The 24,079-nt window shown below is 44.2% G+C and overlaps 2 protein-coding genes across 2 annotated transcripts; one reads left to right on the forward strand and one right to left on the reverse strand.

The window, feature by feature from the left end:
• Positions 1–340: 340 nt before the first annotated feature.
• Positions 341–3,765, reverse strand: LOC114798618 (transcription elongation factor A protein 2-like). Its single transcript, XM_028994470.1, has 10 exons — positions 3,703–3,765; positions 2,866–2,928; positions 2,559–2,664; positions 2,359–2,416; positions 1,419–1,567; positions 1,270–1,326; positions 987–1,141; positions 735–881; positions 554–625; positions 341–470 (listed from the first exon to the last, which is right to left on the reverse strand). Exons 1-10 carry the CDS (start codon positions 3,763–3,765, stop codon positions 462–464), a joined length of 879 nt encoding a protein of 292 aa, XP_028850303.1. The 3' UTR covers positions 341–461.
• Positions 3,766–10,260: 6,495 nt separating this feature from the next.
• Positions 10,261–22,829, forward strand: xkr7a (XK related 7a). Its single transcript, XM_028993568.1, has 3 exons — positions 10,261–10,788; positions 17,990–18,189; positions 20,004–22,829. The coding sequence occupies exons 1-3, from the start codon at positions 10,262–10,264 to the stop codon at positions 20,972–20,974; spliced, it is 1,698 nt and encodes a 565-aa protein (XP_028849401.1). The 5' UTR covers position 10,261; the 3' UTR covers positions 20,975–22,829.
• The last annotated feature ends 1,250 nt before the right edge of the window (positions 22,830–24,079 follow it).

The raw sequence follows: 24,079 nt of genomic DNA on the forward strand, positions 1-24,079 counted from the left end.
GTCCAGACTTTAAGCAAATTGTTTAATAATATATACACAGAAAAAAGTAATGATATTATATTGGCAACTGAATACTGTGCAACTCTGCGACTATAGATGACAGTTGGAAGAGGTTAACCATAATGACATGTTTAGTAGTGCTAAAGCACTGGAGTAATTTCACATGAACTAACATTACTATGCAGCAATAAGTAGAAAGAGTCATATTTTTGACAAATAAATAGGAAGACACAAAATTGCTTTATATTACACAAGGCAGAACTTAAAGTTCCCTCTTTTCATTTCATTCCACAAAATGGATACATAAATTCAGGCATATAGGAAAATTAATCAGTCTGTTATCGGTTCTCATAAATATAATCAGATGCAACTCATAATTGTAAGATCAAAACAAAATATACAAACAAAAATGTAAATCCAGCTTCTCCTGAGGCATCTGGGTTGAATTCAAGTTTTGCATCCTAACAGAACTGCAAGAGGCAAGATCAGTATTCATGATTTTTTTTTTTTTTTTTCCCCAGAAATATTTCACTAAATGAGGAAGGATGCATACCTTCCACCTATTTCCGCAGCCATTACACACGACAAATGTGGTCATGGGTTCATCCGCACTGCGGGTCTGCACCTGAAACCAGATCAGGAGAACACAATCAAGGCCTCAAACTGTGTCGAAACAGACAGATGAGCAACTGGATTACTACCATCCTATTGCAGCCCCATGACTGCACATTTACCTGATTGTAAGTGCAATTCTTGCCCTTGCATTTCCCGCAGACAAACATGTCTGTTTCCGTACCGCCCACTTTCGAGAGCTGGTGCTCTCTGATTGATTCCTTCGTCAGTGCCTGTCGAATGCCTTTTAGCTCATCGCTGGCCATCTCCTACAGAAAGCAAGGACAGTTGGGGGAAAATGATCATGTTGAGGGGGGGCATGCTCTTGGTCCTCAACAGAACCAGACTTTCGGCACTGCATAATGTACACACACCTCTGCGCTCATCTTAGCAATGCGCTCTGGTGTGATTGCACCTGACAGAACACCACGCCGCAGCTCCGGATTCTTCTGGTCCTTGAGGTTGGAAATGCGGCTCCTTAGCCTGGTCTTATACTTCAAGTCAGCGGATTTAAACTCATGGAAAATGAGTGGTCAGATATTAAGGACTGTTTCAAATCTTGACATGGTACTCAATTTGGCAGTTTTACCCAGACAAGCAGAGATATATATTGTGTATTTACTCAAATTCCTGTAGATTAGATAATTTGTTGGATATAGTGTTCAATCTCGGCTGCCAAGCAAGCACAGTCTGCTCCAATGGTCTTGTAATCATCTATTTAACAAGACAGAAAAATTAATTATGTAAAAATAAATAAATAAAAGAGTGGCTTCCCACTTCAGTTCAACAAATGGCTTGAAACTCACCTCCTGTTTGCAAAGCCGACTCCAGCAGCTCCTTGCACTTGGTTCGGACACTATCTGAAGTGACAGGAACAGGAGGAAAGGTGGTGATCTTGGGTGTAGATTTATGGGCTTTAGGGCTGTTGGGAGTTTTTGGTTCACATGGTTTTTTGCTTGGAGAGAAAAAAAAAAAAAAAAAAAAAAAACACAACGTAATTTTAATTCACAGTTGAGTATAGCAATACAAGGTAACACTGCATTGAAGATAAATAAGACTATTAAAAATAAGTTTTGGACTAATGAAATACAAACTTTCAACCATTTATTAATATTCTGCTGTAGACTGTAAATAATGCAGTCTACTAATATTTGTATAGCCCAAATTTACAAACAGTATGAAACAATTGTGCAGTGCTTGGCAAAGAAGGTTCAAAAGGTTTATTCCAAACCAACCATAACATTAAAACCACTGAAAAGTGAATAACATTTTGTTACAACGGCACCTACCTGCCAGAGGGTGGAAGATATTACGCAGCTAGAGCAATTTGGTGTGTAGGAAACTTGAAAAAAATGTAGGTGCTTGTGTCGAATGTTCCTTGTCACGGTGGTCAGGGTCTACTGTTAATCTCTTTCCCAAGATAAATGGTATGAAAATGGTTCGTGGAACAAGGAGTTGGAGTGAAATTAACTGAACCAAAATCCTAAAAACCACCAGATGTCAATCCAGAAAGCATCTGTAGGATGTGCTAGAAACTCTACCAACGGCTTTACACCAAATACCACGGCACACCTTCAAAGGTCTAGTGGAATCCCAAGTGGGACCCACTCAACAATAGCTGTTAATGTTACGGCTCATTGCTGTAGATTAGTTTTCAGGGTGATCAGCATAATGCACAAATCTCAAGCGAGTTCTCACGCAAGATCAGGAGCATCCAAATGAGTCTGTGGTGGTGATGAAGAGGACGAGGATGAAGGGAGAATGAGAGGACTGCCATCTTTCTTCTCATCTTCTTTAGAATCATCTGTTTAAGAATAATCTAGACTATAAAAACACATCAGACCCAGGAAAAAAAAAAATCTACATTGTATGTTCGGTATAAATTTTACGTTAAGACAAACGTACAACAGAAAGAACATTATTGAATAAAAAGGCATTGAATGTACCGAGGAGTTTTTTCCATGTTTTTATGAGGGACTTAGCCAGACTCTGGACCTCTTCATCTGAACTCTGTTTTCTCACCGCATTTACAGTCATACCAATACGGGAGGACTGCAAAAAGGAGAGGGGGGAAAGATGGGTTTAGGTGATTTCTGAGCACAGACTCTGTTGCCCTTCAAACATTGGAAGACATGTCCTAAAATTATTTGGTAATGATTTACAAGACCAAAAACAATAGCAGATATCATTTTCATCACCACTCAATGTTCAACCTTGTTTTAAGCGGTTACACAGACATTACAGCACACAAACCTGAAGTGTTTCAAGTGACATCTTCATGTTCTTCAGCTCCCGCAGAACATCAAGGGCGCCTTCCTAGAGCTCAGACAAAGAGTTCAAGTCAGAAAATCAATTATGTTCAGTTTTCCTGGAGAACAATAAGAATAATATTTTTTTTTAAAGTCACAATATGTGCATTGTGCTACACAAAATCAGCTTTTAAAAGTAATTTTACAACTGTGAGGGAAATCCATGTATTTACGATAGTCCACATGTCTAAAACACAAGGGATGTGATACAAAAAAATAATGTGTGTTGCTAACAAACACGACTCATGTAGATACATATAAAGGACTGCGACATGTGACAAATGAAATATAGCATTATGTCAATTAAAGGCGCCTCGATTACGGTTCAATTAGCAGCAGGTGAGTTTAACGTTCCACCAACCTACAGCTGTGTTGCCAGGTCCGTATATATACGAGAATAGAATAACGACTAATATTGAGTCACGGGACTGTCGTTTCAGAATATTTTTTTGCGGCAAATCTGAACTAGACGTATGTTTGGGCTTTTTAATGGGAAAAAAAAATCCAGACGCATATTTGGGGCTTGCTACCAACGTGGACGTCCGTTTATATCTCGGGATCTGGCAACCCCAATCAAAACGCGAATCTTTAAAATACATTTTTCATATTGCGGACATTCCACATTCATCTTCAAATACTGAAACTGGGGTGGATCACTTAACAAGAGCCAGCCGACAAACGAACGTAAGACTATTTGAACTAAACTGCGTTTAATTTCCAGGCTTTCCTGTGCGAAAAAAACGGAACTTATCGGAGTTAATTCAGCTGTGTTGTTACTTACCGTGCTCTTTTTCTTCACCATCGCGTCCAGCTTTTTGGCCATGCGTTTCACCTCTTGCTCCATTTTGTCGTCCTTTCTCGGTGCTTTTACGCGGCGAGTGCTCCATTTATCCGCTTACCCCCCATCTTTCTTCCCAGTAGTGCTGCTGCTGCTGCTATACACAGGTGCGCTTCGCCCAGACTAACTGGGGTTTGTAGTTCTTAAACTTTTTTTTTTGTGTTGTCCGATTAAAATCTTCATCTAAAAAGAACCAAGTGCCTGGACCTCGCTGGATCTACCTTCTCCAATCAGTAACACTGCAGGGCACGTTGTCCATATCTGGTAACCACACAAAATAATCATTACAACTTAATCAATTAAACACTTTTTAAATCATTGACTAAAACTTTGCCCCTTCCTAGATGTATAGTACAGTATAATAATACAAAATATGGACAGATGCTAAACCTCTACAAACGTAAACTATGACTCTCCCCGAATCGTTCATCATATAAGAAACACTTATTAAATTATTTGCTTTATTAAACTGATACATTGAAATGATCGATATTCATTAGCTTTTTTTTTTTTTTTACCTGCTGACAGACATTTTCTCCACATGGTGAGAGCAGGGCAGTTTAGAGGCGCGGTGTTGTGTTAAGGTGCCTATATTAATGTATAATATCATTATTGTACGCTTTTATGCTAAAATAAACGAAGCGGCTCCGCAGAGAAAAGTCTCACCTGGCTGCGCGCCCACGCCTGTTTCTGCCGTTGTTCCCCGGCAGGTGGCAGCAGTGAGGCGGCTGTAAAGCGTGACCGCAACGGGTACGTACAGGTGACGTAGCGGATCCCGTGCAGTTTTAACTTACCAAGTGGGGTGCTTTCCACACTCAGTCTTTTTGCAGTGTCCTGTGTTTTATTGTAAGAAGAAGGAGCCAACATAGTCTGTGTTTTTTTTTTTTAAACACATTTTTATACACTGTCTTAAATAAAAAAATCAATTATTCACCAAAAAAGGATTACAACTCTGCACTGAGATTACGTTGCATTTATTCTGTCCAATTAAATCTGTGACATTATTTGACATTTATCACCCTCACATTTATATTTACGGCATTTATCAGACGTCCTTATCCAGAGCGACTTACAATCAGTAGTTACAGGGACAGTCCCCCCCTGGAGACACTCAGGGTTAAGTTTCTTTCTCAGGGACACACAATGGCATTGCTTCAACAGTTTGCCAACGCTGCTGCTGTCAGTGTAAATTTTCCAACAAAGAACGTTACCGTGATCGTGAAGTAATAATGTGTGTAGTTATGTACAGGCACACTCACGGACACCACCTTGGTTTACTATTGGGGAAAAGTGCGTGTGTTCTCATCTTGAGCAGCCGCAGCAACCTGGACGAGGCCTTCCGGCTCCTTTTTGGAAGATGATATGCTGCATCTTATCTTCTTTGTATTGCTGAGGTAAGAGATGTGTTCCAACTTACAAGCAGGCTGTTGGTGGCTTACAGCTACCCCCACCACACAGGAAAGACACAGCTTCTGTTCTAACATCTGTATATATTGCAGTTCACTGTCTTTACAAAATGCCTCTGTGTATTGACCTGCCCTGTTATCCTTTACAAAAATTAACAGGTAATTGGATGTTCAACTTTTATATTAAATAAAGAGAATACTTTTATTTTGTTACAAATGTAGTGTGTACAGTTCATTGTCTGAAGAGCTTATCATGAAGACTGCCAGGGTCTTTCAACATTGCTGGCTTTTTTTTTGTGGTGTTCGTATTTGCATTGTTCTGCATGTAGTAGGAGTGTAGTTTTAAGTTTATTCTGAATTGGGGGAAAACATCTATCAATTTATTCATGGCTCGGTCATAAATACATGTCTGACAAATAAAAATTGCCTGTATGTTGTTTAAGACTAATAGATGTTCATTAATTTAATGGCTGCTCTATTGACTCATTCTCTCCCTTAGACGGCCCTATTCAACATCTAGTGCATGTATAAAACACAGCAGACATGGGAAGAAACTGCGAGCTCAACCGATTACCCTGTGACGTGGGATTCTCCCTCTTCCATCACTGCCACCACCCGGGAACAGCCTCCGACGCCTGCTGAGAGTGATGCGGTGAGCTCGGACATCACTGCCACCCTCACACACAAGGCAATGTTTACCAGTCTTTAATTCTCACACGGCTTCCTGTTGCTCTCTCTGCAGCTGCTTCCAGAGTCGTGGCGGTCAGCTCTTTACCAGGGCCAGATGAGGGATGTGTGGTGGTGCCACCAGCCTCCCACTTCCTCGTGTCGCGTCCGCTGTGTAATGTGTTGAATGTGTTTTTTGCAGGTTGTCCTGTGACCTGAGGGCGTTGGTGCAATCTGGGAAATGCCGCTACTCAGCTGCACAGCACCCTGCGATAGCTACACACAGATGTCTGTACCAGTATGCGATACGGTACCTCTGGGATTTTGTGCACATGTCCTAGCCTTGAGGGGTCCACTTCCACCAACACTCCAAATGCCCCAGTGCCATCGTCCGTCTGGCCGCTGAACTTGTACGGGTACAGCGTCCTGATGCAGCTGGACTAATACAAGGCCAGGATAACATCAACCAACGGAATCGTTCTAAAGATGGTTATCGACAAAATCTTCTGTTTCGTTACAGCTCTGTGTGTAACATTAAACCTCTCTCTGTCCGGTGCCACTTTGGATACCAATGTAGGTCCTCATCAGCGTCCTCCCCTGGTCTGGGGGCCAAGATGGCGGCCGTGCGGATTTACCGCTTCAGTCTCACCTGGGTAGCCCCCCCAAGCGGATCTACATGCTGCAATCGAGGCGACGTGTCCAGGACGGCTGCCTTGTTTCAGCTATTGAACCGAGACGGTTTTACTGATTCATGTGACATGTTAGATACAGACTAATTAAATATAATTGAATATGATGTGTCATTAAAACAGAACACCAATAAACCACACCTCCCTTAAACATTAAAATGTGTAAAACAATGAGACCGGTGCATGTCAGTTCGCAATCATAAAACTATCATACCTTGTAGCAGTTCAGAGTCCACTTGGATAAGTGCAGTTCACGCAAGGATACTTTTGTTTTAGGTGATGCAATCTTTTGTGCATAATGATATCTTAATTTTCCGGCACTGCCATAGCGCATGAAATGAATCGCGCCACCTTAAAACTTTGAAATGTGCTTCGGTTAAAACAGTCCGTCTAAAATATGAAACCGTGCTGCGCAGGAGTGATACGATAACAGACGGACTTGGGTGACTAATTAAACAAAGCCTTGAGGCAAAGAATTTACCTCGACTACTATTTGTAATCAAATCATTCTAGTTACCCAAGTAATGGTTTCAGACCCATCTCGAACCATGAGCCCTGCTGACCATGGCTCATCTTCATTTGGTTCCAACACTGCCCGCGTTTTGTTCATGACACTAATAACACTGAATTCACTCTCACCGACTGATGCTTGGGTACAACAGTGGGCATTCTTCCACTCCTGGCAAAGCGATAGTCATGGTCAGGCTGGCGCTTGGTTAATACAGATAAAACAGCTTTTGCTTGTTTTCCGAGCCATATCCAGTGCTTAATTACATTACATTCAATGATGGGATATACCATGTTAATGCTCGATATGAGGATAGGCACCCAGAGCGATTTATCACTTGTCCCAGCTAGTGCATTCTTGGACAGCCCAAACTAAAAATTGGGGCAGCCGTGGCCTAGCGGTTAAGAAAGCGGTCTTGTAATCAGAAGGTTGCTGGTTCGAGTCCCGAGCCACCAAGGTGCCACTGAGCAACACACTGCTCCTGTCATGGCTGCCCACTGCTCTACAAGGGTGATGGTTAAAATCACTTCACTTTTACTTTTCTCTTTCACTCCCGTCCAAACCTCATAGGGGATGCGCGTTCTTTTTGCAGCAGAGAGAATCCGTCCTCCCTCTTCCACCAGGTCCCTCACAGGCCTCACTGTGACTTACACTCTCACTAACGCGTGATCCAGTGTCCCAAAGCATCGAGGCGTGTACACACCCTAAGGAACCTTGAACAAGACATAGCTTTCCCGCCAGCCTTGTAAATCTGTGCTGTTTACCAGATGGAGGTAAAGTCTGGAATATTTCCACCGAGCCTGCCTTCTCTCTAATAGAGGATGAAATGTCAATTTTATTTATATTGGCAGGTGTCATTGATCGCTTCCCGACAGCCTTCGGCCGAATGCTCTGCGCCCCCACGCTTGTAACGGGGTGCGTTTTCCTCCGGGGTCTTGTTTTTCACATTGCTTACATTGTAATATTTGGTCTGAGTTTGCGAATTATACTTTCTGGCTGACTCTTCCGTTTTTATGTACTTGGGGCACTGAGAGTTGCTATCTATGTCATGGCTTCATTTCCTTCATCTACCCTTTCCTTCAACGTTCCACGTTTCTGAATCTTTAGTAGTCTTGTATTATGCTCTTGAATTTGTTTCTAAGTGGTTAAAGTCAAATCTATTCGGCTTTCCATGTCTTTCCAGCTCTTCAGTTTCAATCCCGGAATTAAAGCTTTTATGACATTCTCCACTATTCCTTTTTTTTTTTTTTTTTAAAGATCTCTGAATTTGTCTTTCTAGGCTTGAATAGCTCAATTTATCCTTCTAATTTGGTTCCCCAATTTGGCCAACAATTTTTAAGTCCCGTCTATACATTTTCTGCATTACTACTAACTGGTTTCTCTCTTTCAGTGTCAAAAGTTATCTTGAGAAAACAACTAAATATTTTTTAAACCGATTTGTTTGGTTTGAGATGAGTTTATTTTTTCTTACTGTTGTTCCCTTCTAATATGAATTAAAAGTAAATGTACATGTAATTCGGTGCTGCCTGTACAATCTAGATTCCTGTGTATTAATGATTAAAGCATTAAACTTCTTAAACATTAGACAATAGACACACGTCAATTTTGGAGGGTTTTCCCCATTATTATATACTAATATTTCAGAGAAAAGTGGGTACAATTATCTTTTTTTAATAGTTTCAACACAAAGTGACCCAAACCAATGTAGAATAGTGTTTTTATATATGTGTGTTTGTGTGTAATTCCATTTCACCTGTATCTATGTGAGCGTTTCATATGTGTGTGTGTAATTGGGTTGCCATCCGTCCCGTATTGGGACATCCTTAAATAAGGGGGATTTTGATTTGTCCTTTCAGAGGCCGCGCCAGCCTTGTATTCCAATCAGGGCTCTCATTTCAAGTTTACACGCTCACAGACCACACATGGCATTTCTCACGCTCAGAAATGCGTAAAGCGTGTCTTACAAACAAATAGAAGCCTCCAGCTTCATGCATGTGTCCCATGAATGCGTGGCAGAGGGATTCTGAGTGCATGTGCAGATCTCTCAGACCACAGACAGTAGCACCTCACTATGAAACTAGAGCGTCTATGATGGGCCCCAGAGCCTGTCCCTTAACAGCCAATCAAAAAAAAGAAGAAAGGGCCTAGACAACAGCCAATCAGAAATAAGCAGCATTGTATCTGGGTAAAATGCAACACAACCACAAATGGAAAGGCATAGTGGAATTCTTTGTTATTCTGCTACTTGTAACAAAATCTTCCAAAAAAAAATTCATTGACCCATATTTCATATTTCATTATCAAAGCCATATTTCATTATCAAAGGATGACTGACTTATTCTCACGTTCTAATCATTTCTATCTCCGTATAGGCTAAGTGACTTCATTGTAATAAAACCTTGTCTTCCACATGTCTAAGAAATTCATGACAACAACAACACTAATAATCAAATTATTAATGAAACACCCCCATTCCTGCAGCCCGCCCGACCCACGCCCCATTTGACCCCTGACAATGGGCGGGGCTTGGGTGGGGCGGGGTTTTAGTGTAACGTCACTCTTACCTGCCTTACTTGAGAGCCCTCTGTCTAATTGTCTTTCAATAAGATCAAGTTCACATTTCTCGTATTACTTTCAAAGTATTTAAATAAAAGAATGTCTAAGACTAGAGCGGTTTCGTTTCTTTTGAGCATATCTACACTATTGCCATGCAAAGCAAGGGGGCGCCACTTTCAATCTTGCCCTGGGGCTCAGAATTTGTTATGATAAAATGTTAATGTATAATGTATAACTAACCCAGATGTCTGTGTTTTCCTGGGAAAATGTCCAGTGTGCTGCTGAGAAGCGGGATAAGGTAGCGACAGCGGCTGGTTCGGGTGCTAGTAGCCTAGTGGGTAACACACCTAGAAGACCCAGTTTCAAACCCCACTTACTACCATCGTGTCCCTGAGCAAGACACTTAACCCTGAGTGTCTCCAGGGTGGGACTGTCCCTGCAACTACTGATTGTAAGTCGCTCTGGATAAGGGCGTGTGATAAATGATGTCAATGTAAATGTTCGGACCTAAAACATTTTCAGGCTCTGTATTAAATGCGTTCGTGTAAAAAAAAAGGCTGAAATATTTCCTGTAGCATCCACTCGTCTCTCCACCTCAGTCCCCCGGCCCTCCCACACGGGCTCAGGCGCTCCGCGTCCCCCTCCCTCTCTCCCCATCTCCCGTTCCTACAACAAACATGGCCGCTAAGTCGGACGGTGCAGCCCCGTCTCTGCAGAACGACGTCCCGCCCGCCTGCCTCCCCGGGCCCGAGCCGGCCTCTCCTCAGCACCGCCGCGCCCCGGGGCGATGCACCCTGCTGGACTGCTGCTGGACGCTCTGCGCCCTGCTGGTCTTCTTCTCGGACGGGGCCTCCGACCTGTGGCTGGCCGCGGACTACTACCTCCGGCGGGACTACTGGTGGTTCTCCCTGACGCTGACGTTCGTGGTGGTTCCGTCCCTGGTCGTGCAGGTCCTGAGCTTCCGCTGGTTCGCCTACGATTTCTCGGACGCCAAGGGGAGCGGCACGGCGGCGGCGGCGGTGGCCGCGGCGACGGGCGGCACCGAGAGCCGCTTCATCGGCAAGGACGGCGGTCAGCGGGGCGCTGCGGTCGGGGCGCCGGCCGCCTCCCCGGGCCGCCGGGGCCGGGCGCGGAGCTGCTGCAGAGCCTGCGTGTGGCTCTTCCAGGGCGTCGTCCACATCCTGCAGCTCGCTCAGGTCTGGAGGTACGAGCCTTGTAAAAATACTCCGGTTTCGTATTTAAACTACATCTTACACCTTATAGTGCTGGTGCTTTCATTCCGTTTCTGGATATAAAGTTCTACACCTGGGGAAAATCTTACAAATATTCAGTCTTTGTCTTGGAGAATCTAGGATCTGGATTATTATGAATCTTGTTTATGGTGCTGCAAGTTTTTAGTTTGCCCTCGTACGTATATTATTGTCTCTTTCAGCAGCGTTTTATTTTACCGCTCCCACCCCCAACGAGGCTTAATAAGTTCTTAATTGTGCAACATAAATGTCACTGACTGAAAGGTTTGGTTCCCCTGGTCTTCCAAACGTTATTTCGGCACAACAATTCCCATTGTTCCAGGCCAGTTCATCATCTTGGAGCTCAGGGGATTGTGGGCTCCTCCTCCTCCTCCTCCTCCTCCTCTGCTCTTCAGCTCGTGGGTCAATAATCTCCTGGAGAGAATCGTCTACTCATCCACTCATTCGGTCTGTCAGTCGAAAATCGCCTTTACGGATACATCAGCGGTTTTAGTTGGGTACGGTAATATCTGTCCGGCTGTCTATAGATGTGTCTACCGATGAACGTTGCTACTCTTATTTCGGGTAAGGGGGTGTCCTTTTTTTTAAAGCCACAAGACAGGACCACCAACAATCGTAAAGACATGAAAAGCCTTTCATGGCCAGAGTCGCGATGATGTGCAGGCACAAGAGTGTTCTGGACATGCAGAGCGGCGGCGCGCCTTTTTTTTTCGGCCCGGCTGAACGTGGATGCGTAGCGACAGGCACAAGCTGTTTCCTGGCTGGGCGCCGTGACCAAATCGGCCTTGGGGCAGAGCGCTGTTAACAACGTTTGCCACCTCTGAAGTAAAGGCGCCGAGAGCCGCGTCAGGCCACCCTCGCTCGCCCACGTGCTCACGCCTAGCGGTTAAGGAAGTGGCCCTGTAATCAGAAGGTTGCCGGTTCGAATCCCGATCTGCCAAGGTGCCACTGAGGTGCCACTGAGCAAAGCACCGTCCCCACACACTGCTCCCCCGCGCGCCTGTCATGGCTGCCCACTGCTCACTCAGGGTGATGGGTTAAATGCAGAGGACAAATTTCACTGTGTGCACCGTGTGCTGTGCTGCTGTGTATCACATGTGACAATCACTTCACTTTCTTACTTTCTCTTCAGCTCCACCGTTCGCCGTGTCGGTCCACGTTGTCACACGTTAAAACGGGCTGTAAATAGGGGTTTTTGTGAGCAGCTGCTTCAAGTGAATTTGCCCATGAATGACCACCCCACCCTATCTCCCGCTCCGTACCTCGCATTCGCAGCGCGTTTACTTCAGTTCCTTCGTTCGTTGCGAATCACACCACTGTTGCGACTCGGACGTGGACTTAGGCGCTCGCTTTCTTTGTTTGATGGGAATTAACCGTAATGCCATTATCTCTGTCATCTCCACTTAGCTCATTGCGGGTGCGTGTGTTAAGGGGATTTGCCTGTACGTTTTAACTGCGGCGCGTGTGATAGCTGTGAGCTGCTTACACCCACAGGTGAGGGGGGATCAGCATTTCCCAGCCTGCAACTGATGCTCATCATGAGACGGAGGAAGACCAGTTGTACGCGAGTGTGTTGAGAGTGAGATGATAGGCCTAAAGCCACCTGCAGAGAAGACGTAAATCCGGTTGCATTTACAGAGTTAAGGTACCTAAAGAGAGACGAAATTGCGAAGCTTCAGGGACACACAGTGCAAAAAAAAAAAAAAAACAGGGCCAGTTCTAGACAGGCATAGAGTACAGGCCAGATGCTTGGACACACCTTCTCATTCAATGTGTTTTATTTATTTTCACGACCATTTACGTTGGTAGATTCTCACTGAAGGCATCAAAACTATGAATGAACACATGTGGAGTTATGTACTTAACAAAAAAGTGGAGACCTGACCTCCACAGTCACCGGACCTGAACCCAGTCGAGATGGTTTGGGGGGAGATGGACTGCTGGCAAAGGGGCCAACAAGTGCTAAACACCTCTGGGAACTCCTTCAAGACTGTTGGAGAAGCATTTCAGGTGACGACCTCTTGAAGCTCATCGAGAGAATGCCAAGAGTGTGCAAAGCAGTAATCAGAGCAAAGAAACTAGAATATAAAACATGTTTTCAGTTATTTCACCTTTTTTTGTTAATTACATAACTCCACATGTGTTCATTCATAGTTTTTCACTGAGAATCTAGCATGTAAATGGTCAGAAAATGAAAGAAAACACATTGAATGAGAAGGTGTGTCCACGTTTGGCCTGTACTGTATATGAGCGGGCAGACAGAAATGCAAAGTGGGAACACGGTGGCGACGGAGGCGGGATATGGGTGATGTGGGGTGCTCTGGATAACTTTTTGTCATGTAACTGGATTTCACTTTGTACCCTAAGACCTGTCCAACATGGGGGTCCCACCTGAAGGCTGATCTTTGGGTCCCACAACGGTAATGTTAGATAAAAATACAAAAAGCAGCAGCACGACTGATCTTCAACCTTCCCAAATTCTCCCACACCACCTCTATGCTACGTTCCCTCCACTGGCTCCCAGTAGCTGCACGCATCAGGTTCAAAATACTGATGCTGGCCTACAAAGCCAAACATGGAGTAGCACCATCCTACCTCACAGCCCTTATTACACCTCGCACTGCACCTCGTATACTCCGAGCCTCCAGTACTGCTCGCCTGGTCCCTCCATCTCTGAAGGTAAAAGGAAGACGTTCACCCAGACTCTTCTCTGTCTTGTCCCCTCGGTGGTGGAATGAACTTCCCCTCGAGGTCAGAACAGCTCAGTCACTGAGCCCTTTCAAACTCAGCTCAAGACCTTCCTCTTTAGAGAATATTTAGATTAACTTGGAACCTTCTTATTGTCTGACTTATGTATAGACTCTACAACAGAGTGAATAAAAAGATTGTATTCATAGTTGGGGTCCTAGTGAACCAGAATTGATCACTTCATCATGAAAGCACGTTGTAAGTCGCTCTGGATAAGGGCGTCTGCCAGATGCCTTAAATGAAAATGTAAATGTAAAAAAAGATGCATATCACAGTATTAACTTTCTCTTTGTGAGCTGCTGGGGTGGAAAGTGAAGAAGCTTTACTTTGTTTCTGGTTCCTCCATCCGGCTCTGTGCGACAGACAGTGGTGCTTGTGGGATCGAGAGAGGAACACTTCTTTACGTGACTGAAACTGTGACAAGAACAATGGACTAGTCACCCACTGACTGTACAAATATAGATATATTTTTAGTTGTCAATTATCTCACCAGTTACTAAGATTTTGGAGACTAGAGATTTGCTGCATCGGGTACAATTTGCCCTTCCCTCTTGAGCTGGGCATACGCTGTGCGATCTTTCCTGCTCGTTTCCACCAAGCTAAAACTGTACAAAAAAATCACTGCGGTGAATCTTAAAAAAAAAATCTGCGCTCAAGCTTTAGGAGGTTTACGGTATCATTTGAAAGCCCGAAGGTCTTTAAGGGAAACCTTGTATTCTGCGCTGAATATTACATTACCGGACCTGGAAATAAACTGCTGTGAAGTACAATACTGAATGGAATGAGTGACTACAGCAAATTTAATTAAATGATATAATTAAATCAATGTAATGTTTTAATTTGCCAGTTTAGATATGCAGTAAGTCAAATGAAAGTGTTGACCTTATTTCATTTAAGGCCATACTGCTGCCTCAGATGTAGCAAATGTTAGCAGATGGATGCTGGAAGTGCTCATTTCAACCTTGATGCTCGGCTGAGAAACTTGATTGCAACTCATTTGCAAACTAAACGCGATTGGATTGGAACGAGGGGAAACCTGCCTTCTCAATTGTGCCTTTTCCAGTGGATTGTTCAGAGACTGTAGTAAATCTTGTCCATGTTCAGTTCATTCTATCTCAACTTCTAAAAGTTTAATTTTAGTTTAATCTTAGTACCCTATACTTAACATTTCTGAATACGATTAGTAAATTGGACAGGATGAATGAACTGGATGAATTGAATCCACAATAAATGTTGGCTTTACCACTTCTGCTTACCTCGGTTACAGCCCAATCTCTCTTTTAATTCAGCTCCCTGTCCTCCTTGTTCTTGGAGTAGACGGTGGGTGTCTAAGCGTGAACAACACACTGAAACGTGCCATCTGCTCCAGTGTGATAATTCTGAAATTGACTCTTCCTGTGAACTTCAGATGGCCTTCAGAAGTGCTCTGGAAGAGGCGGCCGCCTTGCCTCCATCAGACAAAGACTGCGGTGGCCGGGGAAGCTGATGCTGTGCACTTGTTCATCATTTTCCATCTGTGTAAATCAGGAAGGAAGTGTGTGTGTGTGTGTGTGTGTGTGTGTGTGTGTGCGCGTGCGCGCATGTCCTGCAGCGATAACATGCCCACAATCCACCTCCTGCCGCCGACTTATCGCTTCAGCGTGCCGTGTGGTGTTGTTTCAAACAGAGTGAATGACAGTGGGGTCACATCAAGTGGGGCTGATGGAAATTCTCTCCATGTCCCTCCTTCGTGTCGCGCCACGTCACACTCGTCCTCGCCCCCCCCCCCCCCCCCCCCCCCCCGCCTGGCCCTCGTTACTCAGCGCTACCGCGTTTGTTCCTTCCAATAATGCATCTACAGGCTGCGTAACCGGGGAGACTCGCTTGATCAAGAAGAATCCAATTGCATGTTGAGCTGGCTGTGACTTTCCAGACTTGTTTCGTGGAACCTGAGATGACCTAACATTGTCAATTATGGGCAGATCTAAGTCCAGCTATTTAGATTAATTTGCACATCATTCGTATTTGCATTTGTCTGAAATGTAGATCTCCACTCGGCATTTTCCCATTCCTATGATTGGTCTTTAATGATCATGACATTCTTCATGTGTTTGTTAAATTCCCTCCACTGGCTCCCAGTAGCTCCACACATCAGATTCAAAATACTGATGCTGGCCTACAAAGCCAAACATGGAGTAGCACCATCCTACCTCACAGCCCTTATTACACCTCACACTGCACCTCGTATACTCCGAACCTCCAGTACTGCTCGCCTGGTCCCTCCATCTCTGAAGGTAAAAGGAAGACATTCATCTAGATTCTTCTCTGTCTTGGCCCCTCGGTGGTGGAATGAACTTCCCCTCGAGGTCAGAAAAGCTCAGTCACTGAGCACCTTCAAACGACAGCTCAAGACCTTCCTCTTTAGAGAATATTTAGATTATCTTGTAACTTTTCTTATTGTTGAACTTGTGTACAGAACCTACAACAGAGTGAATAAAAGGTTGTATTCATATTTGGGGGTCCTAGTGAACCGGAATTGATCTCTTCATCGATGGTAACTTGAAAGCACGTTGTAAGTCGCTCTGGTTAAGGGCGTCTGCCAAATGCCTTAAATGTAAATGTAAATGTGACCCGCTGAGTGTTCTGCAACAGGAAAAGGAAAGTGATGCGAAAGGAGATTAGTCCAGAGGGTGCAGGCCGATATGTTGAGGGCAAAAAACCTACACGACGCTTTGGACCGCATTCAAGCCTGCTGGCACTGGGCCCCCGAGGCTGGTGTACCAGTCCCTTCAGCAGGTCACAGCAGTGGTCCGACGGAGAAAGCGCTTACCGTGGCCTGAAACGTTGCCAGGTCATTTCAGAAAGTCGAGCTGAATTTCAGCTACTGAAAGATCTGGCCAGCGCAGCATGGTTCTGTCAAGGATTTCCAATATGAAAACTAACTAAATTTAACTACATTTGTATTGGACACTTGTGACTTCTGGCTAAAGTTATCCCAGCTAACTGAGACAGACGTTTGTGGTTCAGCGTAGTTTTGATGATCTGTCTGAATTCCCACAAAACAAGCAGCGACCCGAGAATTATGGGGGGCTGTTTCATTTTATAGTCCTAAACTTGTGGCCACAGGATAATTTTTTTCCATTTCATGGTACCGAAGGGGCTACGTAGTATCTCCCCCTGAAGAAACCACCGTACTATGTGTGCATAAATAATAATCCTTAATTCAGATTGAGTTTTTTCCTCATAGTTTGATGACGAGAAACGCAGAGCTAGACAGCGATCTTGTAGTAAGTTACATTTCTTTTCATGGTGCTTTTTCCCCCCAGATCCCTGGTGAATGTAACCCCCCCCTCCCGGTTATAAGGTGCCGCTCAGCACCCCGCCATTTCCTCTCTCTGTGGCCAGCAGCGGGCGCACCTCGCCAGTGGGGGATAGAAAACCGCACGCAAACAAAAACTGACTGGTTGCATGTGAGTTTTTGCGTGTAAAAAAATAATAATGATACTGTTCTGTCAGGATTGAACCATCACGTTGGTGCGATCTCCAGATGCTGCAGGTTCACTCTCTACAACATTCGCAAGATTCTGCCTTTTCTCTCACAACAGGCTACGCAGCTCCTCGTCCAGGCAATGGTCATCTCCAAACTCGACTACTGTAACTCTCTCCTGAGGCTGGAGCCTCTGCAGTCACCATAAAACCACTCCAGATGGTCCAAAATATGGCACCCAATACTCCCATGTCACGCCTCTTCTTACCTCTCTCCACTGGCTCCCGGTAGCTGCTCGCACTGAGTTCAAGTCCTTGATGCTGAATACAGGGCTGTAAATGGAACTGCACCCTCCTATATCAGTACAATACTACCTAGCTACACTCCTGCAGCCCTCTCAGATCTGCAAATTAAATGAGACTCAAAATTCCCTCTTCTCTTTTTTATTATTTTTTTTTATATATATCCCCATACCATCAAGACTGCTATGTCCAAGACCAAGACGAGGCTGAGACCAAATAGCGTCAAATCCAAGACTAGATCGAGACTGGTCTCCAGAACTACAACTTAGGCAGCCATATTATTTTATTTCAGGCTCTGCATCTAATTTCATTCACTAAGTAATTAATATGTTGGCAATTCGGGTTTTACCAGTGTTCCATTTACATTTTTTATACATTTACGGCATTTATCAGATGCCCTTACCCACAGCGCTTTACAATCAGGGGGACAATCAGGGACAGTCCCCCCAGGAGACACTCAGGGTTAAGTGTCTTGCTCAGGGACACAATAGTAGTAAGTGGAGTTTGAACCTGGGTCTTCTGGTTCATTGGTGAGTGTCTCACTCACTAGGCTTCATAGGAACTGTTTGCAGTGGTTTCCTTGGGCTGCTTCACTCTTTGCATTTTTTCTTGTCTGACAGTTTTCACTGTGTGTTTCAGGTATGTGCACGCCCTCTACCTGGCCGTACAGAGTCGGTGGCGGGGCGACCACGAGCCTCCCCATTTCTACTGGCGTATGATGTTTGAAACCGCCGACATCAGCATGCTGCGGCTGCTGGAGACCTTCATGAAGAGTGCCCCCCAACTGGTGCTGCAGCTGAGCATCATTGTCCTCACCAACCAGGTGCTCCCGCTTCAGGGTACGTAACAGCAGCAGGTCTGGCCTGTGAGTTCTGTGGGGGTGCAGTGTCAACTCTGGGATCCTGGAGGGTTACTCGACTTCCCAGTGTAATCCAACTCTGCCACATATAATAATCACATACATTTCAAGCCTTTTTCTGCAAATAAAGAAAAATGAAGCAGGTCTATTTCAAAGTATGCGTGATGCAGAAGTTTCTCGTTTACATTTACTGAGTAAATTTGAATCTAAAATGCAGCTTTATATATAAAGAAGCATTCTGCATAGAGAGGTCACACATCTGTAAAAAGTAGGAAGAACGAAATATCTGAATAAATGTTAAAAGTAGGAATCTGTGATAAGTGTGGGTTTTTAACGTTGTTAGGTTGCCTGTTCACAAGTGGTATGCGAGAGGAACAACTGGTTTGTGTTTACCGCCCACAGGGGGCGATATAAAGGTTATAAACCAGGGGTCGGTCCTGAAAGCCACCGGTCCGGCACATTTTTGGCTTTACTTCTGTGCTCGTTACCCAGTTCTTGGACTGAATGCACGAATCCCAAGGCTAATAGCTACAATTAATGATTTGTACCATGTAATTAAGATGGGGGTAAGTTGCACATCACGGTGGAACATCTCTGGTTTCTGAATAATTTTCATTTATGGAAATTTAGATCCTCGCCCAAATTTCTTTGTCTAAATGCTGATCCGCATTGGAGAGCTTTTGGCTGTTTTCATGCTGTTTGGTCTAAGCAGAGCGTAATCATCCCTTATGGATTGTAAAGGCACAGTGGAATCGGCTTTAAGAAGAAACTTTCGCTTAGCATTCAGCAGAGCTTGGTGTGTGTCATGAGCCTCACAGCTTGAGAACCCTCAGGTGTTTATTTGCAACAGAGCTACAGATTAGTCTGCTAATTAAAAAGTGCTCATTGTGATGAAGTGGTAATGGAGATTTGGTGCTTCACCAAGGATTTAGTATTTTCATTATGTTTGAGGCTTTAAAAAAAAAAAAAATTCCAGCTGGGTTGTTTGTTTTAATGCTTTTTTATAGGACAAATGTTTGAACTCTAGGTAGAGATTCTACATATGGAAGATGTATAAATAAATCTTATAGCATTATATACAGTCAACTCTTATGACAAGTGGAGTTTATTTCAATATTTTAATGTACTCACATTATATGAAAAATAAATGAATGGGGATTCGTGTAAGATCAGGCTTTTTCAAAGGACGCCTGATGTTACATGAATCCCCCTAATCGCCCTAAACTCCCTTATTCCGGTGGACAATATTGAAAGTATTGTCAAATACTGGGACAATCCTATAGTAACTAATTTGGACATTGTGGATAATACAATATCATACAATCTAGTGAATTCATCTAGTGAATGTTCATGAATCTAGTGAATTTACACTTTACTTCACACTTACATCACAGCATATATACAACAGAATTTTCTCGGTGTGGCATTTCTTTTGCACGTGAACATTTTTATGGTAAAATAAAACTTAACTACATGAACATGATGAGCATTTACTTTCTACTGACCTTTTCTGACTTTCTTTAGTGCCTCTCTTTCTCTGTTCTGTGTGATATTTTGTAAAAGTTAATATAACTATAACTAAAACAATAAAAACCTAATTTGAGTGACAAACTATTTTGATTATCAGGTTAAATTTAAAAAGAAAACCTGACAATTTTTACAATGTTTCACCTAGTCCAAATATAAATCTACTTGGGCATTTTATAACAACTAGACAAGCATTTCTCTTAATTCTCCTTTCTTCTGTCCCGCTCTCCTTTTCCTTTCTGTCTCTTTTCTGTCCTTTTTATCCAGGCATTTCTGCCTCTGCCTCACTGTTCTCTCTGGCCTGGATGATGGCCTCCTACCAAAAATCTCTGCGTGACTCACGGGACGACAAGCTGCCAATGAGCTATAAGGCAGCGGTGGTGCACATGCTGTGGCACCTTTTCACAGTGGGCGCCCGCACCATGGTTTTTGCCCTCTTCGCTTCTATCTTCCAGCTGTACTTCGGCATCTTCGTGGTGGCCCACTGGTGCGCCATGACCTTCTGGGTGATCCAGGGCGAGACGGACTTCTGCATGTCCAAGTGGGAGGAGATCATCCACAACATGATGGTGGGCGTCATCTACATGTTCTGCTGGTTCAGCGTCCGTGAGGGCCCGACCCGCTGCCGCCTGCTGCTCTACACCCTCATCATTCTGGTGGAGAATGTGGCTCTCACTGCCGCCTGGTATCTGTACCGGGGCTCGCGCGTCTCAGACTTCTTTGCGGTGGTCATGGTCTGCGTGGTGGCCTGCAGTTATGCTCTGGGCACCTTCTTCATGTGCGTCTACTACTGCCTCCTGCACCCTGACGGCCCCGTTTCAGCCGTAGGTTTAGGGTGCTGCGCGGACGAGGGGGTTGCCTCTGAGCCTTGTGTCTCCTCGCCGGCCTCGGCCCCCCCCCCGGATGTGGTAAGCAGCCCCCCCAGGACCCTGCAGAGGACTAAGGCTGTGGATCGTGATCTGAGGCAGAGCATGGAGGCTGTCGATGTATTTCAGGTGCGCCCGGCTCCTAGTGGCGGCCGCACGCCTGTGCCGCGTCTCACCCCGAGGACAGAGGGGCCGGTCATTCGTATTGACCTTCCCAGGAAAAAGTACCCGGCTTGGGATGCCCACTTCATCGATCGCCGGCTCCGCAAAACCATCCTGGTGCTGGAGACTGCTTCTCCAGTCACCCCCAGGATCCAATATCGTTGCCTGGGCACACCCAAGGAGGTAATGGAGTATGAAACGACTGTGTGACTCCCAGAATCCTACCGTCCAGTGGTCCGAAAGGGGGCTCGGTCCCTCCCACCTGGACGAGACGGAGCAGAGGGGACTGGAGACGGCTGAGTGAGAGGACGCTGTCGAGCAGAAACAACTGACCCCTTTTGTTCTGCCCTTGGCTGAAAAGGGGGGTCGCGTAACCCGAACGCACCATTGGTCTCAGGTGTCAAGCGCAGCCGTTGCCTGACACCTGACGGTGAGAGGCCGGTGAGGAGAGTCTAGTTCACGCTGGGAATCTGACGCATCTCTGACTGTTCCGGCAGCTGTTAACAGCCATTGCTTGTTCTTTTGTCAAGCTAAAAGGCATTTATGTGCGCTGATGTGAGTGTATTCTGAAGCGAGGCTTTTATTGTGTCTCAGATTGCATACTATGCACTGAAATAATGTGTACTGCCTGTGTGAGTTGAAAGTTCACGGCGTGCCTTTTTTTAATTTAAAGATTCAGCACCAGTACTGAAAGGAAATCAGTAAGCAGCTACGTGTCTTTTATAGGCTGGGATATACTCTGCATTTTCTGTTGTGCAAGCTGCGTTTTTTTTTTTTTTAGTTTGTAATCGCCCCAGTTGAATCTAAATGTATATTATGTGTCTGGTATACAAAACTGCGTAGTATGCAATTTGGGACATGACTGAGCCCTTCTGTAAAACAACTTACACAGACGTGAAAGCAATCCTGAGTTCAGAATTTAAATATTCTCTCGTGGTGCTCTCAAAGAACTGATTTGATGTGGATGTACAGATGGGTGACAAATCTTGCTGTGAGTCTAGAATTTTGGGCACCATCAGCCTCCAGTTTCAATGGCCCTTGTCATGGGATTGGATCCCGTTCTTCTGATGGTTTTGCCTCATTTAGTGTTTCAAGGATGCTGGGGGAGAGGCTGGTACTCTACTCTGTGGATGGAGGACATCGTCCACGGGACTATAATCATCATAATCACTGAAGGCACCACTCCCATCAAGTGATTCAACATGTGATGATGGTGATCACTCACAATCACTTTGTATTGATTTGAAGTTAAGGGGACAAGTGGACATCGGACCGCGTCAGCGAAATGTTTTGCCCCTCATTGATTCAGGGTTTCCCTTAAATTTGTCACCCATGCTTCATATTCTGTGAGGCATATAATCAGTGTTCGTTTACATATTTTACATGCAATGCTGTCATTTTCGTATTGTAAGAATGATCATTTGCGTCTCTGCGAAATGCCATTAGATTTGACCGGTGTATCGTATTTCATGAACGTTGTCAATACCGTAGAACGAAGAAAAGGTAAATAATGTAGTTTAGATTATGAACGTGTTCAGTATGACACAAGGATAATGGCAGCGTCCTTCTCTGGTTCTCTTCATGTTTCATACTCCAAAAAAGAACAGAAATGTTAGGTGTGCAGTCTAGGGGCCTTTTCCACATAGTCTCAGATTGATGTTCCAATGCCAACATCCACAATTTTTGCCCCATTTTCCAGTAGCACACAAACAGTGGATGACAAATAGACTGATGTAAGTAAATATAGCACAATGAAAATACAGAATGTGACTTTTGGCGCATAGGGCGCGTGTTTTATTTCGGAGAGTGGCAAATATGGCCCAGTGTTTTATGTGACGGTGTTGTAGAACGAGAGGAAAGGCCAGTGCTGCATGAGGCGGCCCGGACAATTGCAAGCACCCCTTGTAAAAGCTCCACTGAGACTTACAGCGTACTGTGGAGCCACGGGCTCCGGTTTGGTGCTAACAGCTGAGTCTTCTACTCCCACGTTTCAGCCTCCTGTGTACTGTACTTCATTTTGGTTTTGTGCCGACACAAAAATGACAAATAAAGCCTTAACAAATCATGCCAGACTGTTGCTGCTCACTGGAAAGGAAAATGAAAGAAATGCCACTGAGGCAACAAAAGCAATATGCTAATCAGTGTTGTGCGTTTGCTGTGGGGAATTCTAAAAGAGCATGGAATTAATGTTTTTGTCAAGAATGAGCTGATCCAAAGTAGTGTCTGGTCTTTTTTGCTGGGCCATAAATGCGTCATAATGTAATGTTTAAATGTTGCAAAATGGTATTTGGTGGGCAAAATGTCCCTTCTTTCCATCTGGTTTGCTCTATGTTTGCCTTGTATTTTTTTTTGTATGGCTTTAGTATGGCTTTTGTATTTATTATTTTTAGTATGGCATGACACTCAGGATTGTGCAATCTAAAGGTCTCTGTTCTGGTTTTGGCCTGCTGACCTGAGGAAGATTATTCTGGCGCTGTTAACAAAACCTGTTAATGAGATCTTGCTCACGAATGTGACTGAGTGAGTGAGAGAGAGAGACGAGATGTAGTGAGGACTGACAAAAAAAAAAAAAAAGCTGAACACACAGGAGCACAGAGTGCTGTGCTGCGCTTGTCTCCTTGAGAAGCAGACTGCCCTCAATAGACTGAGTGGCACTAAGAAGCCAAATCCTGTCTCACAGCGCAGGGATTACAACAAGTCTAGACCGAGACCCGAGAGCTCACAGTAAGAGGATCGAGCTGCCACACAAATAATTATCCACTTACCTCTGCAGACCCATTATAATTACGTTTCTTAAAAAGTTTGTTGATCAGCTTTATGATTGATTCAAAATTTCCAGTGGTCAAGAAATAATGCTAGGCTTTACCTCTTTGTTTGCATTGCAAAAAATACTTTAGTCAATATACAGAATCAGAAATATGTATGAAGCCATGTCATATATTAGTCCACAAAATGGATAAGAAATGGATACACGGGAACAATGTAAGATAAAATACAGCATGTGACAGGCTTTGTTCCGAAATTGTTTATTGCGTTGCCACATGTTAAAAGAAGATTACAGCATTCCGTATGCTTGGCAAAGGAAGAAAATACCACAGATTTATGATCCAAAAAGTTTTTTTTTTTCTTTGTACTTTAGGATGAGTGTTATTTGTGAACTCAGCTGACAAAGGTTGTTGATGTGAGGTCCTACAGGCTAAATACATTTTGCTATTAACAAAAATCACTACGGAAGAAGTTACATTTTATAGTGTGAAACATGGTTAACTTTCAGAATGTTTCGTTTAATAATCCCTATCAATTGTCGATGTATAC

The sequence above is a fragment of the Denticeps clupeoides genome, chromosome 10 (genome assembly GCF_900700375.1).
Source record: "Denticeps clupeoides chromosome 10, fDenClu1.1, whole genome shotgun sequence".
Classification (NCBI taxonomy): Eukaryota; Metazoa; Chordata; class Actinopteri; order Clupeiformes; family Denticipitidae; genus Denticeps; species Denticeps clupeoides.

Coding starts and splice junctions, on each gene's coding strand:
- LOC114798618 (XM_028994470.1), bottom strand. CDS start 3,765: ATGGAGCAAGAGGTGAAACGCATGGCCAAAAAGCTGGACGCGATGGTG. Junction 2,417..2,558: donor AACATGGAAAAAACTCCTCG/GTACATTCAATG, acceptor ATTCTTAAACAG/ATGATTCTAAAGAAGATGAG. Junction 882..986: donor TTGCTAAGATGAGCGCAGAG/GTGTGTGTACAT, acceptor TGCTTTCTGTAG/GAGATGGCCAGCGATGAGCT.
- xkr7a (XM_028993568.1), top strand. CDS start 10,262: ATGGCCGCTAAGTCGGACGGTGCAGCCCCGTCTCTGCAGAACGACGTC. Junction 10,789..17,989: donor CAGCTCGCTCAGGTCTGGAG/GTACGAGCCTTG, acceptor TGTGTGTTTCAG/GTATGTGCACGCCCTCTACC. Junction 18,190..20,003: donor CCAGGTGCTCCCGCTTCAGG/GTACGTAACAGC, acceptor CTTTTTATCCAG/GCATTTCTGCCTCTGCCTCA.